Here is a 19,018-nt window from a genome sequence, read left to right on the forward strand (position 1 = left end):
AAGTGAAATTTCAAGCTAACTCCAAATATTGTCCTTTGAGTTCTTCATCTTCAAATAATTCATTTCTCATTCAATACTTTAGAAATTTTTATTTTCATCCCCTTTTTTGTTGTTCTTAGCAGCAACTACATCTTTTAATTGATTAGTAGCTCTGGTTTTATTTCGAAGAATTGCCTTCATCTTCTCCAGTGTTCTAGGAAGGTGGAGATCCCAGTGGGTCAGGTCAATGGAGCGCCTGGAGCAGTTTCCGGGATGATGTGTTTGAATGCCACTGGTTGGAAGGTCTTCGGACCAGAACAAGGATTTATGTTAGGATAGAGTCACCTTGGTTTTCTTCCTCCTCTATGGATGATGGATAAAGAGAAAACTACTTTCTAAACAAGTTTACCTCAGCAGCCCCGATGGCTCAGTGGTTTAGTGCCACTTTAAGCCCAGGGTATGATCCTGGAGACCTGGGATCAAGTCCCACGTTGGGCTCCCTGCATGGAGCCTGCTTCTCCCTCTGCCTCTCTCTCATTCTGTGTTTCTCATGAATAAATAAATAATATCTTTATAAAAAAAAAAAAGTTTACCTTTACTGGATCCAAACCTCTACTGTAGTATATCCTGAGTGTAAATGATTTATATATATATATATATATATATATATATATATATATATATATCACAAAAATGCCCATAGTTCAGCACTTTTTAAGAGCATATAATTCTGGGGGCGCCTGGGTGGCTCAGTCAGTTAAGCGTCTGACTCTTGATTTCAGCTCAGGTCATGATCTCAGGGTAGTGAGACCAAGCCCCACATGGGGTTCTGTGCTCAGTGTAGAGCCTGCTTGAGATTCTCTCTCTCCCTTTCTGTCTGGCCCTCCCCTGCTCCGCCATGTGTGTGCTCTGTCTCTCTCTCCCTCTCTCAAAAAGAAGGGAAGGAAGGAAGGAAGGCAGGAAGGCAGGCAGACAAGCACACCATTCTGGAATACCAGAATGTTAAAAGCTGGGGTTGCAATCAGTTAAAAGACTGCAGATTTGGAAGTTCTTCTGAAGGTCAGTGACACTTTTCTGGGTCGTCAGGGCGCAGCTTGCCCTGACACTTACTGAGTGTGAGGAAACAAAGCTGGAGAAGCCAAGGCTCAGAAAAGAGGGGGGAGGTCACTGTTGTCCCCAAGCTCTTTCACGTCCATCAGAGATCTCAGAATATGACTTAATTTGGAAGTAGGGTCTTTGCCTGTGCAATTAGTTAAGATGAGATCCTGAGTAGTGGAGGTGTAAGTACAGTGACTGGTACCCTTAAATGAAGAGGGAGACCTGGACCCTCATAGACATGAGGCAGCAGGTCCTTGGGGATGAAGGCAGAGACTGAGTTGATGCAGCCATAGGACAAGGAATGCCAAGGACATTTCTGTTTTAAGCCACCCAGTCTGCGGCAGTTTGTTACAGCAGCCCTAGGAAACCAATGTCGTGGAGTTGGAAGGGAAGCTGCCAGAGAATCAGGCCCTTCTCAGCAGGACCTGCTTTCGTTGACCTTGGGAATTCAAGCCACACTCTTAGGAGCCAAAACTCAGAAGATCTGGCTCATCATCCTCCCTTCCTGCTCCGGTGGGTGGCCCATCTTCCTGCACCCCTCTCCGCCCTGCTCTTGCGCACAGGCAGCATGCGACTCCCACTACAGCACATCAGCCCCCAGACCCACAGCCCCACCCAGGGACTGCCACATGATGTCTGTGATCAAGTGGAAAGAACAGAGAGCTATAGAAATCTGAGAGACCTAGGAAAGAACCAGCTTGGCCTAGCTGTGAGCACTGCCTTAGAAAGTCATCATGTCTGCCTGAGCCTCCTTGGATAGTGATAATAATGGCCTGGATGGGCCTTGACAGCCATGGTGGGATGCAGCAGTGCCTGGTACAAAGCAGGTTCTCAATATGTGTGAGAACCTCCATCCCTCCCAGTGTAAGAATAGTTGAGAATCCCAGTATCCTGGAGAGCCAGGCTTCTGGCGGGGGGGGGGGGGGGGGGGGGGGGGGGGGGGGTGCACAGGCAGACCTGGAGCAGGTGGAGACTGGCCAGCACATAGCCTCCTGCTGAAGGTGGGCAGCTCCTTCCTCTGGGAGGAAGAGGCCTGACAAGGGAGACGGGAGACACCCGTCCTCACCTCGAATACACAGGCTGAGAAAGGGCACGCAGAGCGGGAGGCTCTGGTCTGATTGCCTGTGTCTGGCACAGAGTGGTACCGCACAAATATGTGTCAGAGGACTAATGCTGGGGAAGGAAAGAACAATCCAGCAGACGTGTCTGAGTGCCCTCAGGCCAGCCCACCACACAAGAGCCTGCACAAAAGGAATGTGCAGAGCAGAGATTTCTTTTCTTTGTTTTAAATTGAGAGAAGCTGATCTTTGCTCTGTGAAGGGTCACCCAAGTGGCCCTCTTGGATATGCAAATACCTGACAAGTTAAGCAGCCAGCATCCTGGGATAGGTTTGTAACAGGAACTTTTGTGGCTGCTGCTGGTGGCTTCCATTTTTTATTTTTTGAGTGGTCTGGCAAAGATCGGGCCCTTCTCTGGCATGCAGCAGACATGGGGGATTTTGTCGAGAGAGTTGGGGGAGGAGAAATTTGTGCACTGATGTGCACAAAGAGCCCACGTTTTCTGGAAGGAATGAGATGGTTACACCAATAAAGTGTTTTCACACTTTTTTGATAACAAGAAATGAATATTACATCCCACTCTCCAGGGCCTAGGCACACATGGAAGGAAAGATCTCACAGAACAGTATTTTCCCTGCATGCAGAGTCCACTGACATTTTTAGTTCTATGTGATTCTATCTTACTTTAAAAAGTACTGATCGAATGCAATGAAATGCCGGGACACCTGCACCCCAATGTTTCTAGCAGCAATGTCCACAATAGCCAAACTGTGGAAGGAGCCTCGGTGTCCATCGAAAGATGAATGGATAAAGAAGATGTGGTCTATGTATACAATGGAATATTCCTCAGCCGTTAGAAACGACAAATACCCTCCATTTGCTTCAACGTGGATGGAACTGGAGGGTATTATGCTGAGTGAAATAAGTCGATCGGAGAAGGACAAACATTGTATGTTCTCATTCATTTGGGGAATATAAATCATAGTGAAAGGGAATAGAAGGGAAGGGAGAAGAAATGGGTAGGAAATATCAGAAAGGGAGACAGAACATAAAGACTCCTAACTCTGGGAAACGAACTGGGGGTGGTGGAAGGGGAGGAGGGCGGGGGGTGGGGGTGAATGGGTGACGGGCACTGAGGGGGGCACTTGACGGGATGAGCACTGGGTGTTATTCTGTATGTTGGTAAATTGAACACCAATAAAAAATAAATTTATTATAAAATAAAAAATACTGATCGAGACCATGACCCCCTAATAGGTTGAGTCCATAGTCTGAAAACTGCTTCTTGGTCTTGGAGTTCAGGAAATCTGTTGGGTGGCTGGACCAAGACCTAGCTGCAAGAAGGGCTCTGAGGCCATGGAAGGAGAGGACTTGAGGGTAGTGAGCCCCACCCAGGACTGAGCTAGGGAGGTGACCAACAGTGGTCCTGGGGGGTTAGCAGATACTAGAACTGCCTCTGACTCAGCCATCTGAGGCCTACTTGTCCCCTAGAAATTGTGTCTGTGTGTGTGTGTGCATGTGCATGTGTGTGATCAGAGAGAGAAGGTCTGTATGTAGAAACTGGTGGACAGTCTCCCCAAGCAGAAGGGCATGTGACAGAGGTCCTGTGTGTCTCTGGAGAGACTTGGCAGCTCTCTCCCTCTCCACGGTTGGGGGGGGGGGCATTTCCATGGTGCCCAGCAGCCCACACAGATGCAATCTTGTGGCTACCACCACAGCCAGCTCAGGAGGGGACTGCCCCACATCGACCATGCCACGGTAGCCCAGCACCCCGTGGGAGTGACCAGATGAACATATCCACAGTTGTACCCCAGCGGTCCTGCGTTATCTGGCAGGGGGCCCTCTAAAATGAGCCAGTTGCTGAGGCCTGGATGGAACACTGTGGAGGACTTGCTGAAAGTGGCCCTTCAGTGGCCCTCTTGGATATGCAAAACCCTGGGGAATAGGGACTCCACCCACCCCAGCATTTATCCTTTAGATGCCTGGCCAATGCCAGCTTCTACGCAGCAGCCTGATGAGCATCAGGGTAGGACAGAAGCAGCCTGGACACATGCACCAGGAGAAATGGGAGGCAAAGTTGTCCTGCGTTTCCTCCCCCCACAACTAGGTGGCAGCAGCAAGCACAGGTACTCCATCCCCTACCAAAGGACTCCGCATCCCCTCTCCTCCCTGGGGGTAGAATTCCCCTAGTCCAGCCCTTCCACCAGCTGGGCAACCAACCACTAAGAAAGGGAAGGCTGTTGGGCACTGAATATGTGTCAAGTTCTTTTCCTGGCACCCCAGTTAATCCTCACAGCCCTCTAGGACCTTAAGCCCCATTCATCGCCCCTACTGAAGGACCAAGGGTCTTCCAAGATGTTGGAGGTTGGAACTCACTTCAGACAGCTTTGGCAACTGTTTCACTATGGTGGCAAAATACAAGCTTGGGCATCAGATCACCTGATGGCCTCTCATGGCACCTCACCCTTCCGAACCCCAGGGGTTCAACCAAACCTGTTTCCTTTTCCTATGGCCATGCAAATAAACTATTTCCCAGCCTCCCATCCAGTAAGACAGGTCACATGACTGAGCTCTGGACAATTGAATGTGGGTGGGAGTGCCTGTATAGGCTGCTCTCAGCCCCGAAAATTCTGAGGTCTCCCTGCCCCCTATTCCCGTCCTCTGGCAAACAGATGGAGAGGATCCAGAGGAGGACATCAAGGTCCTAGAAGGAGCCTGGGTCCCCAAGTGACCACATGGAGCAGAGACACCCCCCCTTCTCCCCTTCATGTGGCTCTACACAAGACGCTGACCGCAGCAAGAAAGAGCGTTTATAGGGTTAAGCCACTGATATTTTGCAGTTGTTTGTTACAGTAGAGAGCATTAATTACCTGATTAATGAACTCGCTTTCTTATCTGCAACTTGGGGTTATCAGCATTCATTCTCAGGGTTGTTGTGTCAGTAATGTACATTGCATGTAAATCACCAAACTTAGGGCCTGGCACAGTGCAAACTCTCAAAGGCTCACCCACTGAGGTCCCTCTGCTGCACTGTCAGCAGCCACAGCAGCAATGGTGACAGCAGCAAGAAGGGCGAGTTAACCCCTAGTTGACAGTGCCATGCCTCTAGCTAGGTGGACCAGATAACCAGGTGGGCCAGCTCATGGTGACGGGTTTCATTTTCTGTGGCACATGTGGATGCTGGGAGCCTAGAAGGTATGAAGTTCCCATCTATGCAAATACTTTGCCTACTGGAGGTTTACTCTCCCTGTGGAGATGCACCATCAGGAAGGATCTGTAAATGAGATGCTGAGCTAAGGGAATCACTACACACTTGAAGTGACAGATGAGAGTCATGAGGCCTGTCTCTTCCATTTACTAGCTGTGAGACCCCCACGTAAATCATTAGCTTCTCAGTGCTTCAGTTTCCCCATCAGTAAAGTGTGTGTATAATAGGATTCTTCTGGAGATTGAGTTAATATATGTAGAATGCTCAGAACAGTGCTTGGTATACAGCAGGTGCTCAATATGCATCGCTCTTCTTATGGAAGCACAATCCCGCTTGCTAACTCCTGGTCAAGCAGCTGAGACCATCTTCAGCCCCGACTGTGTGGAGAGACCTGATGTCACAGTCTCACCTGAGGAGGTACTGCTGAAGGTGTCCAGCCCCCCAGGCAGGGGACAAAAGCCCCCAGGGCCATGGCTGTGGCCACGCCTTTCCCATGCTACATTTCTGCTGGGGGTGGCAGAGGAAAGAAAGAAAGGCAGAAAGAGCAGGTGGGGGCAGGGGTGGGGGGTGAGACTCCAGGAAAAGACAATGGGCTTTGTAAAATCCTTCTCTGGGCAGTCTGGCCAACTTCAATGGCTGCAGGCCACATGAACAGCAAGAAAAAATGTGGCCCAGGAATCTCTCCCCAACGATCCCCCTTGTCTTTGTGGGAATTTGGAGCCGCAGACACATTCCTTCCATGAACAACGTTCACAGCAGCTGAAGACCCACTGGCCAGAGCTGGGGAACCAGGCTGGCACCTCTGGGGCCCTGCCCCCCAGTGACCCCTTCCCTTGAGGAGTGAGCATGGCAAATGTGCAGGAGAATGGACTCCTGCTAGCAGACTTCAGAGCCCACTCTGGCAGAGACCGACTGCTCCCCAGCACTGCACACCCCTCTCAAAAGCCAACTGTCCAGTTTGTGCAGCTGTGTTGCCCTAATCTGTCACCCAGAAGTAGAAACTAGCCGTCTTGGACAGAATTCCCACCTCTTAGAGACGGGAATTCACTTTTTTCTAAGCCAAGTACTTCCCAACTTAATAGGAAACAATTTCTCAATGCTCTAAAATTCTTTTAAGGTGGAGGGCTGCAAACTACAAAAACACACAGGCCAACTCTGGCTTACCACCTGCTTTTGCAAATAAAGTTATATTGAAACCCAGCCACACCCATTCATTTCTGTGCGGTCTATGGCTGATTTCATGCTGTAAGGGCAGAGTTGGGTAGCTGCTATGGAGACCATATGGCATACAGGGTTTAAATATGTTTGTGAACTACCTCTTAAAAAAAGTTTACTGATCTTGGTTTAAAGTAGAATATATTGGGATCCCTGGGTGGCGCAGCGGTTTAGCGCCTGCCTTTGGCCCGGGGCGCGATCCTGGAGACCCGGGATCGAATCCCACGTCGGGCTCCCGGTGCATGGAGCCTGCATCTCCCTCTGACTATGTCTCTGCCTCTCTCTCTCTCTCTCTCTCTCTCACTGTGTGCCTATCATAAATAAATAAAAATTAAAAAAAAATAAAGACTCTATAAAAAAAATAAATAAAGTAGAATATATTATATTCAATTATTCGCTTATACTCCCATGTTATTCCACAAAGGATTTGAGATGGCTTCTGATGAGACACCTAGAATAAAATGAAGATAACACAATAGTAATTATTTTAAAAATTAAGGATCAAAAAGAAAAAGAATTAAAAAATTAAGGATCCAAGAGAATGCAAATAAAAGTAGAAAAGCAGGGGTGCTTGGCTGGCTCAGTCAGTAGAGCATGCACCTCTTGATCTTGGGATCATGAGTTTGAACCCCATGTTGGGGATAGAGTTTGCTTTAAAAAAAAAAAAAAAAACAAGTAGAAAAGCAAAACAAGGACACAAAGGCATGGTTATGAGGACCTACTTTAGGGCCTTCATATTTGCCAACACCAAACTTCGCACTTTCCCTGAGCTTCCTGGCAGCCAAAGGGAAAAAGAGAAATGGAAGTTAAATCTCATTAAAAGAAAGGAAAAACAGACCCATCCTTATGGAATCAATAGCCTTTTCTAGCACAAAGCAGTGTGGGCCTGCTTCAAACAGACTTCCATTTCCCCCAGAGTCACATACTTTATTTTAAAAAAAGAAACCAGAACAATGAGTCTGTAAAGTGAATAGCAAAGGCAATGTTGTTGACAATGGATAATATGGGAAGAGGGGTGCTAGTTACCATGTTTAATCAGATATTTAATTCCAAATCAGTTAGCTTCTGTGCACTGTGGAAAAGTGCACAAAACACATTTTGAGATATGGGTAAGCAGCTTCCCTTCTGCTTATCTTTTCTGCAGATCTGTTTGTTTCAGAGCAAAAACTGAAACTGACTGGAGATAGCCTTAACTTGTCACTAACTTACCTTTCAGTGCATGGCACAAAGCAGGCCCGCAAGAAATGCTTGATGTGGGGTGGATCTAGCCTCTCTGGACCTCAGATTTCCTATGAAAAGTGAAGAAGTTGTACTCAACTGTAAAGTCTTTCCAGTTCTAGAATGTCTTTGCATCTTGGTGGTATATACATGGTGTGTGCACCCTGGATTTTGGCCAAAATCCTAACACAGATCAGAACTATGATGGGAGGAGACAATGAGAGGGGGAGGCAGCCTAGATGGAGACCTATACCTCCTGGAGGCAGGAGGCAGGGGTCCGGTTTTTAGGAAGGTGACCTGTGGTTGTCAGACTGCCCCAGATTCCAGTGTGGGCTCTCCCACCCTCCCGCTGTGTGACCTTGAGAACTCCCATAGCCTGAGTGGGTGTCCATATCCTCTCCTGTGAAAGGAGCGTGCTCACCAACACTGAGCTGTTGTGTACGTGAAATGAGATGCTAGTGCCAGCGTGAGTGAGATTTGTGACACACTGTCTACAGAGTGCCTTTGTCTTCAAGAAGCCCCTTCTACAGGTGCCAGGGCCGCCAGGAAGTAGCCCTGACTCTGAAAAGCTAAGAGAGCAATGAGCCTCCCATGGTTTTCCTGCCAGATGTGGTCCAGCCCTTCACAGGAGCTGTCTTTTCTAACCCGTCTCACCTACAGATATACCTTAGACCCATGGGGCAGTGAATTCAACACCAACTCTTGTCCCTTTGCCCTCCAAAATATCTCCCAGAGAGCTCAGGCTCCCAAGCAAGACAGGCTGGTTAGATCTCAGACACTAATTAGCTGTGTGATCTAATGCAAATTACGTTAACTCTCTGTGCCTCAGGGTCCTCCACCTTAAAGTGGAAATAACGACCATACCTAACGCGGAGGTTGGCTCTGAATTCTAATGGAATGTCGAGCTCTTAGCCCGGCGCGCTGGCATAGCCAGACAGTGTTGGCTCTCAAGTATTATGTATTACTCTCCATGTTCAGTTGTGTTACTGCATAACAAACTACCGCGAAGGTTAGTGACTTAGAACATCTTATTTGATCACTATTCTACAGTGTGGGCAGGGCTCAGCAGGCTCAGCTCATCTGGGCTCTCCGTATATGGGCTGGAGGATCCATTTCCAGGGTGACCTCACTCACAGGGCTGAAAGAAGAGGCTGCTGGCCTTAGCCTTGGCCCTCCCTGTGGTCTCTTTGCACTTTAAGGCTGGGCTGCTTAGAGCGTGGCAGGTTCAGGGCAGTTCCCCTGCTCACAGCAGCAGAAGCTGCCAAGACTTCTTAGGATTTACACCCAGCGCTGGCCCAGAGTCATTGCTGTCACCTGTTGCTTAACGCAGGTCAAATTCAAGGGGAAAGAGCACACAGGTGGGAGACCTGGGAGGTGTGGTCACCAGGGTCACACATCCTACCTGGTCTCCCTCTCCTCTTCTTGCTGCATCCAGGCCTTGTAGCTCTCATGTGACTGCCTTTTGCTTCTTAGCTTCTTCCTGTCCCGGTCGCGCCTTTCTGGTCCCCACTTCAGGCCAGTGCCAGGCTGATGAGTCAGGACCACAGGCTGCCTCATTTTCCCCTACCCTAGATGGCCTGCTGCACTGTCCTACCCTAGAATCTAGCTCCTCAACATGATCACAGCACTACCTTGTTGGAGGACCATTCTTATGCCATCCCTTGAGGAGTTGGTCTCCTCTTCATGTCTCAGTGCTCATCTCAAAAACCTCTGCTCTGTAGAGCCCTTCCTGACTTTCTTCAGCACTGAGTCACTGTCTCCTGCAGAGCTCTCAGGGTGTCGTCTTGGCCTCCACAGAGCTCAGGCCTTGGACTTTCTCAGGTGTTCAGTTGTGCTCAATCATAGTTTGGTACATGGATGCATGAATGAATGATCATCATATCCCCCAAAGCTATTCCTGTGACTAGGGTGCCATGACCCCATTTCTTCTGTTACCGTGGGCTGCCCAAGGCTGGGCTCACACCTTGAGATGGTACCATGAGAGTGTCTTGGGTATCTCAGGGAGGAGCAACCCGACCCTACAGAGAGGTATAAGGACCAGCGCCTGAGTTTCCTAAGCAAATCCCTTAATGGCCTAGGGCATTTCTAGAACTAGGAGCTCAGGCTGCATAAAGCCAGGATCCCAGCAGCAATAGCAGCATCCTTCCTAGACAACCCCATATCCTCACTTTGAAATAGAAATAAGCAGCAGAAGGCGGAGCTCTGGGTGGATGGGGGTAGTTCCAACTTCACAGGGACTTTGTCCTCCAAATTTGCACCAAATCTTCCTCCCAGAGCCCACTGCACTCACTGGAAACCCAGCCTCAGACCAGCCTGGGTGGTCAGAGGTTTAGTGCTGCCTTCAGCCCAGGGCATGATTCTGGAGACCTGGGATCGAGTCTGGCATTGGGCTCCCTGCCTGGAGCCTGCTTCTCCCTCTGCCTGTGTCTCTGCCTCTCTCTCTGTGTGTGTGTGTGTGTGTGTGTGTGTGTCTCATGAATAAATAAATAAATAATCTTAAAAAAAGAAAGAAAGAAAGAAAGAAAGAAAAAGAAAGAAAGAAAGAAAGAAAGAAAAAGAAAGAAAGAAGAAAGAAAGAAAGAAAGAAAGAAAGAAAGAAAGAAAGAAAGAAAGAAAGAAAGAAAGAAAGAAAGAAACCCAGCCTCAGATTCTGGCTCTGCTTCCCTGTCATGTGCAGGATGTTGGCCTCTCAGCTCAGAAAGAGATCTCAGAGCCCCCTATTATCCCGACTACTCTTCCGAAGTGGGGTGGCTTAAGCTCATCTAGAGCCTTGTAGTACTGAGTGATCTTGATGTTTGGGCTCAATTCAGGATGATTTGGAGTCATGATCAATTCAGGGGACAGAGCTATATTCAAGGAGTTTGGTTTTTTTTTTTCAGGCAAATCCCATGCTCAGTATGTGCTTTTCCAGTTGTATCCCATAACTCTATGCCTAAATGAGGAAATGCCATCCATCTATCCATCCACCCACCCACTTGTCCATCCATTCATCCACCCACCCACCCATCTGCCCACTCACCTACCCATCCATCCATCCACCCACTCACTCACCCACCCACCTACCCATCTATTCATTCATCCATCTTGGTTCTATCACTTACCGCTTCCTTGGTCTTGGGCAAGTTTCTTCATTTCCCTGAACTCTTGTTTCTTCCTCTGTAAGTTGAATCTAATGTCATCTACCTCATAGGATTGTCCTATGGTACCTGCGACATTAGCACTTGTGAATTGCCTGACACCTGGTAGGAAGCATATAGTGAATGTCACTTCGTCTTCCCTTTTAAGGAATAGACACATAACTAGAAAACTATAAAAAGAGAACGAATAATCAGGAATTAAAATGTTTGGAAGCAAGGGCAATACTGGTAGAAGTTCTTGCCTTGCTTTCTATCTCCTAAACTGTCCTGGGAGTTGATATTCAAAGTCACTTTGAAAAGTCGAGTATCCAAAATATATTTGAACTGTTCAATGGGGATGCTGACCCTCTATAATAGGCTCATTTGAAATGATCCTGCTTTGCTACTTCCTCTTAGAAAGATAAACAAGCAGCCCACAATGGCCGCTCTGATGTTTTCTTTTAAATCTTGCTTTCCAAACGTAGGACTTGGCCGTTGGACAATCACCCGGGGGCTCACTCCCCGCACATGCTCTCCCTGAATGCAGGGAGCTCCAGCTTGGAATTCCTGGGGCCTCATTAAGCCTGCTGTGACTAAGTGATCTTGCCTGGTGCTAAAGCTGTTTAAAATGACTTGGCAGCAACCAGAAGTCAGGTTTCTCCGTTTTTTTCTCACTCGCTCCTTCTTTGTAACCCCCACCTACGTGTCATGAAATGAAAACATCTTTCTTTCCAGATCTAGTGCAGGACAACCCTTCTCTCTCCCGGAAAGAGCCTCATCCTCCTCGTCTTTCTGGAGATTAAGGAGAGGGAGGCAGAGGCCTGCCCCTTTGTGAATGTCTCCTTTGAGCGAGACTTGACTGCTGGGAAACCCTTCTCTGCTCTAGCCGGGTCTTTCCTCCCGTCTGCCCCTCGCCCTGCTGGACTCTTCCGCTCTGGCACAGGCAGCCTGGCCTGGCAGCTGCCTTCCTCCTGGATCACCTCCGTGTCCCCCAGGTGGGTGCAAGGGAGAAACCCGCAGGGAAGCCGAGGCCGTCAGAGGCTCACCGCGGCCCTTTAAGGGAAGGAACAGATCCCGGGAACTGAGGGGCTGAGAAAGAACCTGGCGTCTAACCGCACGATATGTAAATGCGCCTCCTTTTAAGAAACTAGACCGCTGCCCACGCGCGGAAGTGACACCGTCCTTTAGTCGCCATCTGCGTTCCTCGTCCCCCCATAGGCCTCTCTAGGCCCGAGCCCCCGAGGGTGCCGCCCGCAGGGGGACAGGCCAGTAGCATCGCGCAGGTGCGTGTTTGCGGAGTGCTGCGTCCTAGACTCAGACAGCCGCGGCCCCGGCTTGGATCCTCCTGCCACGGAGATGCCGGTGTCCGGTAGCCCCCTGCGACGGACACACACGCGGAGCCGGGACCGCCGTGCAGGTGCTCTCCGGCTCGCGGGCGAGCATCCCCGCGGGTGCCCCGGCGTCTCCTGTGAGCGAGCGGCCTCTGCTCCCTAGGACCGTCGCGCCGGAGCTACCCCTTTGCCCGCATCCTCAGCACCGCTTGGCCGTGGCCAGACGCACGCGCGGCCCGGGGCTGCGGTCCCTGTGGGTGCCCCGCGGGCCCACGGCAGCGGCTCAGCGCGTCCCCGGGCGGCGGGCCGGGCCGGCGCGGACTCCGACTGACGGCCGCGGAGACGCCAGTGCCCAAACGGCTTGGTGCGGCCCGACCCTCGGTTCGCGCTGGCGCCCCAGACGGTGCCGCTGCCCTCGCTTTCCGGGTGGAGAGGGCGTCGGCGGCGGGGCGGCGGGGCGGCGGGGGAGCCGGCGAGGGAGCCGGCGAGGGGCGCCCGCCGCCCCGGGGGCCCGGGAGGTCACGCGGCGCGCGGAGGGGGCGGCCGGAGGCCTCTGGGTCCCCCACGGCGCCCCCTGGCGGCCCCTGGCGGGAGCGCCGCGGGGGGCGGGGCGGGGCAGGGGCGGGCCGGGCCGGGCAGGGGCGGGGCGGGGCGGGGCGGGGCGGGCCGGTAAGGGGCAGCGGCGGGCGGGCGGGCGGCTCGGCTGGCGCAGTCCGCGCTTCTGCTGCCCGACGGCGCGCTCTGCCCGGCGCGGACGGCGGCCATGGGGCTGTGCTGCTGCCGGGACTGGAGGCGACACCTGCCGGCGCCCAGAGGTACGCGGGCGCGCTCCCGCCGGGGCCAGAGCCGGTTCGGGGCCTCGGCCGCCACCTGCCCGCGGCCGCCCGCCGCCTGCCGCCGCCCCAGACGGTTCGGGTGCGGCCGCGAGTCCTCGGGACTGTCGGGACCTCGGGGCGCGCGTCCGGGGACCGGGGACCGGGGCGGGGCGGGCGGGGGCGGGGACCGGGGCGGGGGGGGCGGGGGTCCCGGGCGGGGGCGGCGGGGGGCGCGGGGGGCGCGGGGGGCGCGGGGGGCGCGGCGCCCTCCGGGCCTCCCGGGCCCCGTACCCGCCGAGGGGGCGTCCGTGCCGCCGGCGCCCCTCCCGCAGCCCTGGGCCCAGGGCCCCCGACTCAGGGTCGCACCTGCCGCGGCGGAACGGCGGGGCGGGGGGCGTCCACCCGAGGCCCTGCCCCCGCCAGGCCGCCGCGCTCCCGCCCCCCGCCCCCCGCCCCCCGCCCCGAGCGGCCGAGCGGCCGAGCGACCCCTGTTGGCCGCCAGGCGCGTCGCGGCGCTTCCCCGACTCACCTGCCCCTCAACCCCTCCTACGCCGCCTCCCGCCCCCGCCCCCGCCCCCGCGGCGCGCAGACCCACAGGCCCTCGGGACCGACCTCCCCGGGTGACCGCCAAGACCAGGCGCCTTGTATGGGAACCACAAGGTCAGTGCAGGCTTCAACAGAGGGGCCTCGAGGACTGGTTCCTTGAGAAATATATTCTGGATCCAGATCAGGGCACGACTGTCAAGCAGCTTGAAGGGTTCTTGTCAGTTGATAATGATGCCACGAATGTGCAGGTTTATTTCACAAAGGCTTTGAGATAGCATATAGCAAACAGACATAATTTAAAAACCGAACAGGATTCTACATTTGAACAGAACTCACCGAGCCAAGAGAGAAAGGAGCCCAGCTACTCTGGCCCTAAGATACTCTGCGCGGGGCACCTGGGTGGCTCAGCAGGTGAGCATCTGCCTTCGGCTCAGGGAGGCTCAGGCCGCGATCCCGGAGTGGCCTAGTGCCGGATCGGGTCCCGCGTTGGGCTCCCTGCACAGAACCTGTTTCTCATTCTGCCTGTCTCCCCCGCACCCCCCGTCTGTCATAAATAAAAATCTTTTCAAAAGAATAGTCTGTGCTTGAGACTCTCTGCAGCCAAAACCAAATAGGAAATGTGACTAGTTGCACAGCTCTCATTGCCTAAAGCAACAGTTTTCTTAGCGCTTGATTTTGAAAAGAAGAAAAAGAATTTTGTCTGTGTGGCTTTTTGTTTGGAGGGAGGGGACTGAGAGTGAGTCTTGACTATTCCAGGAGCCTGGGCAGTGGTAGGACCCAGAAGGCAGACTTTGCTGCAAGCTGGCTGAGGGCAGGTCAGAGAGAGCACAGCTAGGATTTCCCTGGGGGCTGGCTGAACTAGGGCTGTTTAGGCCCCATCCTGCCTGACCCTTCTCAGGAAACAGGGCAAGGGGTGGAGGCCGGGTCTCTGAAGCCAGGGTGGATTTGCTCGGCATTGGTTAGGGAGGGTACATGCTCAGTGAGCAGCCCTAAAAGGGGGCCAGGGGCATCTCCTTCTAGCTTTGTCTTCTGGGGCTGTGGTTGCCCTTACTACACCCATCCAGGTGAGGAACCCATCTGATATAGGAGTGTTTCCCCGCTTGGCACCCCACCCCCCATCTGGAGTCACAGCTAGCCCCAGCAGCCTGCGGCCAGAGACCCAGTCCAGCCCACATCGTCCCCCCAATCCCTGTAAATTAACAAAACTGGCCAAGTCTAGAGGGAGAGGGGACAGGGAGCACTGTGACGCACAACTGCTTGCCCTGTCTAGAATGGGTGGCCAGCCCACCACTGCCAGGCAAGAGAGATTTCCTGTGGTTCAAGGAAGGCAGATATTTGGTTTTTTAAATGTAGTCTCCAAAATGTTTAAGTGTTATTGCCTCATTTAATAAATCTGGCCAAATCTGACTAGGCCAGAACAGTTTGGACCATTGTGCAAAAATGAATTCTGCCATAAACTGGGAGGGGGAGGAGTGGTTCCCCCTCATCAAATAATCTTGGAAATCATGAGTTATCAGTATTTGAAAGGTTTTTCACTATGAGACTTCTCAGTGCTTTTAACCCAATGGTGCCACTGTGTATCTCTAAGTCAGGTGGATTGTAGGTACTACAGTCTCCAAACCTTCACCCATGGAACCTACTTTCCATGGAGCACCTCAGCACCCACATCTTTGGACACATTTTGAGAAATGTTACCTTAAACATGAAACAGACTCAGTTGTCATAGCTGTGACGTGATGCCTCTTTTTCCAGGGCGTGTGTTGTGTGTTTAGCTGCTGCGACTACCTGGGCAGGGAGCTTTCTGACTTTCCAGACTAGAAATGTGTGTGGCTATTTCATTTAAGAAAAGATTGAAAGAAAAAAAAAGAAAAGAAAAGATTGAAAGAGAGTCTATTAGTCATTGATGTAATTTAAAATCTCCCAAGACAATAGCTGTTGTTAATGGATTTCATTGTTGGATATTTATGAAGCAAAACTTTTAGAACAGAATATTTGACTATGTTGTCCCTGTGTGAAACTGTACTGGGTAAAGCGGAAAAGCTCAAATAATCAAGCCCTTGAAGAGAGCCTCAGACATCTCCCAGGTGCCAGAGTCACCACGGTGGATCTAGTCATCATGCCTCTATATCCAGAGCCTGGTATTCCCTGCAGGAAACACAGCTCACCCACTAGTTGCAGAGCCTCGGGTGGGCACTGTGGTTCCGAGGAGGGATTGCTACAGATGCGTTTCGGACATGATTTGTGGTGATCTTAATCACACTTAACTATCACACACAAGACGGATCGCTGCAAATGGGGGCAGTCCCGGGTCCCTGGTGCTCTTGGAGAAGCCCAAAAGTTCAGTGGGCAGGATCTGATGTGTGGAGAAGGATTACCCCTCCTCAAAGCAGAGGGCAGATGTGCTTGATCTGAACTCTGAGAATACTTTGATTTCATTGTTTCTAGGCAATGTTTCCAGATGCTTCCACCATGTAGAGCTCTAGGGTGGGTCTGTTTAATGGCAAGTTTCATTTTTTTCTACTTTGTCTTGTGGTCCAAGCCTGAGACTTAGAGGAAGAAGTGGTCCCGGAATACCACACTGAAGCAGCTTTTGTTCAAGGCTGGGGTGGGGTGGGGGGCAATCAGGGCAAATCAGTGTACTTTGAGGTACACTGGCCCCCTGCTGCATCTTCATCCCCAAATTCACCCTTCCTGCTGTTCTCAGCACTGGGAGCCCTCCTCTGTTTTCCAGGATCTTGTCCACTGTCATGTCCCCTCTCTCCCCATCAGCCCCATCTTCCCTTCTGCTGGCTCCTTGTCAGCCCACAAACCTGTCCAAGTCACTCATCAGAACATGTTCTAAAAACCAGCTTCTTGCCCCTGTGTACACCACAAGCCCCGCCCTTGTCTCCTCTCCAACACCAGTGAGCAGTCGGCCTCCCTGCCTCCCCCTTCTCCCCGTGGACATCTCCTTGCCCCCTGTGCTGGACCTGGTGAGCAGTCCTGGTGCTCTGAGCACTTGGGAGCCTGCTCAGTGACCCATCTCTGCCCTCCTCCTTCCCCACTGAGGCTGCCCCTGCCCTGCCCTTCTAGCTCCTCTTGGCCCTGCCCTCTTTAATGCACCAAGTTCAGCTGGGAATTCCAATTCATCTTCTGCACTCTGTTTATAAGTCTCTCCCAGAAATCTCACTAAGGACCCTGATAATTGTGCGCGCTTTTCAGTAAGCAGCCCCCTAAATCCTTTGTCCCCATCCCAACCTCTGCAGTGCCCATCTTTAGCCTATAAATCCAGAACTCTGCTGGAGTCCTATGCACTCACCTGCCCCTTCTTTCAGTTTCCTGGATCCCACCCCTGCCTGCTTCATTTCCCCTGATCAAAGGCTGGCAACTCCTGTGATCCTGCCCAAGGCACTGTCCCCACCACTGCCCCAAGGCATCCCATGATGCCTGTGCAGACCCTCGGCATCTTGCCTGCACCTGGCTTCCTGGCTGGTCATCCCAAGTTCGTCTTTGCTCATTCTGGTCCACTGCCCAGGCCAGCATCCCATGCACAGCTCCTATCACACTGTCCCTCCTCCAACTGCCTCAGCCCAGAGAGCCCACAGAAGAAAGTCCATCTTCTTAGCCTTGCTGGCATCACATACACCCCACCCCCTGCCAACCACCCAGACACACAACTGGACTTCCCCCTGTCCCTGGTCCCTGCATGCACCACACCCTCTCCTAGAGCCTTTAGTCAGGCCCAAGAGGTGGCAACCATGGGGAGGGTGGGCTGTACCTGGAGCTGCTTCTGAACCCCTGGCCCACAGCCCCAGTTCATTTCATTCCTTTCAGTGCCTGGTTGGTCTGGGTCTGTCAGCCTTAGCTGGCAATTGTGTCACCTCTGTGCCCTGCAGAGAATCTGTGCTCAGTGCATGGAATACAGCTGGAAGAGACAGTCATGCTCACCTTTGCCTGTTCGTGTTGCCAGACCCCCAGGGGACCCCAGTGGCCACCCTGTTGGGAGAGTCCAGTGCCACTACGCGTACCACTCTGCTGTGCGTGGCCTCCATGCCCCTTTCCTAATGGACAGAGGGCTTGTTGGGGGACCTGGTGGCCTGGGCACAGAGGCCAGTGGGCCAGGCTGGGCACCCTGCAGGGTTGGGTGTGCTCTGTCCTGGAGAGAGGTGAGGCTGTCATTGGGTAGAAGTAGTAGAACTGGTTCTGGAGAAGGTCGCATTTTTCTTTTTTTTCCCATTTTTTATAAAATCTTCCAAGATTGCTAATAGACAGCTGCCATCTGGGCTTCTATCTGGCCATTTAACAGTTATCTCTTGGATACCCATTCCATACCTGGCCTGTACTCAGCCTGAGAATAAAGAGTTGGGGAGGGTGCAGCTCTGCCCCACTCTGGGTGCTCATAGTCTGGCTGGGTGGAGACCCAGGAGACACACAGGGACACTGCAGGCTGAGAAGAAACGCCAGGAGAACAGCCAGCCAAGGTGCTCTGGAAGGGCTGTCATCCCACCCGGCCTGGAGGTTCAGAGAATGCCCAGGGCAGCCGATGCCTGAGCTGAGTCTTATAAGAGGAGCAGCCACCCAGTAGAGAAAATAGGGAAGGGCTTTCGAGGCCTGCAGAGGTGTGCCAGGACCGAGGCGTTGGCAGAGTGCAGGTGTAGGTCTCTGGGCACCAGACCACTTGACCCCACCATTGGGTTCTCCTGGACTTGAGAGTGGCTGAAGCTAATCAGGCTAAATCTGAACTCTGGCTTTTTGTCCTTTTGCTATGATTTGCCCATCACCAACACCTGCCAGTTCTGTTTCCAGGATATATCTGAGTTCCTCTGCTTGTCTCCATCCCAGGCCAGCACCCTGGTCCAGCCACCTACCTGTTGCCCAGGCTGCTACAGGCACCTCCTGATGGGTCTTCCCACTGTCTCCACTCCAGTATATTCTGCAGCAGCAGGCAGTGCCTGCTCAGGTTGCCTGCAGGATCTCCTTGTTCCCTCCTCACACTCAGAGATGACAGGTGCATTCATGGAGTGCTCTCAGCACCCATGCTCTTCCCTGCCTGAAGTCACCTTGCCCCTCCCTGCTCTTGACCTGGGGACCCCAACATTTGTCTAGGCCTAAGTGGCTGCCCCTAACCCCTATTATTTGCTCACTTGCTATTCTATATTTTAACTTTGAAACATATCACAAAGCATAAATATATGTGCATCCATTTATAAGATCTGTTCTCTCATCAAATGAGCCGGAAGCTTCCTGAAGGCAGGGCAGGCTCTGTCTTTTGTTTGATTCTCAGAAGGCAGGCAGATGCCAGGCTGTTTGGGAGCTTTGTTGTCTGACCCGACCTTGAAGACAGTGGTGATTTGACAAGGACAGATATGAGGCCAGATAACATGTCAGAAGGTTAGAGCCTCCTGCTCCAGGGCTTGTGCTCATGCCTCAGAGCCCTAAAGCCTTTGGTCTGTAG

The 19,018-nt window shown here is 52.3% G+C and overlaps 1 protein-coding gene and 1 long non-coding RNA gene across 7 annotated transcripts in view; one reads left to right on the top strand and one right to left on the bottom strand.

Annotated features, from left to right (window-relative positions):
- Positions 1-19,018, top strand: part of ARHGAP22 (Rho GTPase activating protein 22) — a 136,257-nt gene that overhangs the window by 58,986 nt on the left and 58,253 nt on the right. The window contains exon 1 of one of the 6 annotated variants that reach the window (XM_041745059.1): positions 12,895-13,038. The exons of the other annotated variants lie outside the window; for them this stretch is intronic. Coding sequence (XP_041600993.1) covers positions 12,987-13,038 — 52 coding nt within the window. The 5' untranslated portion in view covers positions 12,895-12,986. Of the gene's footprint in view, positions 1-12,894; positions 13,039-19,018 lie in introns of those variants that run through there. 6 annotated transcript variants of the gene reach the window in all.
- Positions 6,962-11,291, bottom strand: LOC121485047. The gene is made up of 3 exons (XR_005986187.1): positions 10,878-11,291; positions 7,768-7,847; positions 6,962-7,009 (listed from the first exon to the last, which is right to left on the bottom strand). It is a non-coding gene; the product is annotated as an uncharacterized LOC121485047 (long non-coding RNA).

Source organism: Vulpes lagopus, chromosome 2, assembly GCF_018345385.1.
Source record: "Vulpes lagopus strain Blue_001 chromosome 2, ASM1834538v1, whole genome shotgun sequence".
NCBI lineage: Eukaryota > Metazoa > Chordata > Mammalia > Carnivora > Canidae > Vulpes > Vulpes lagopus.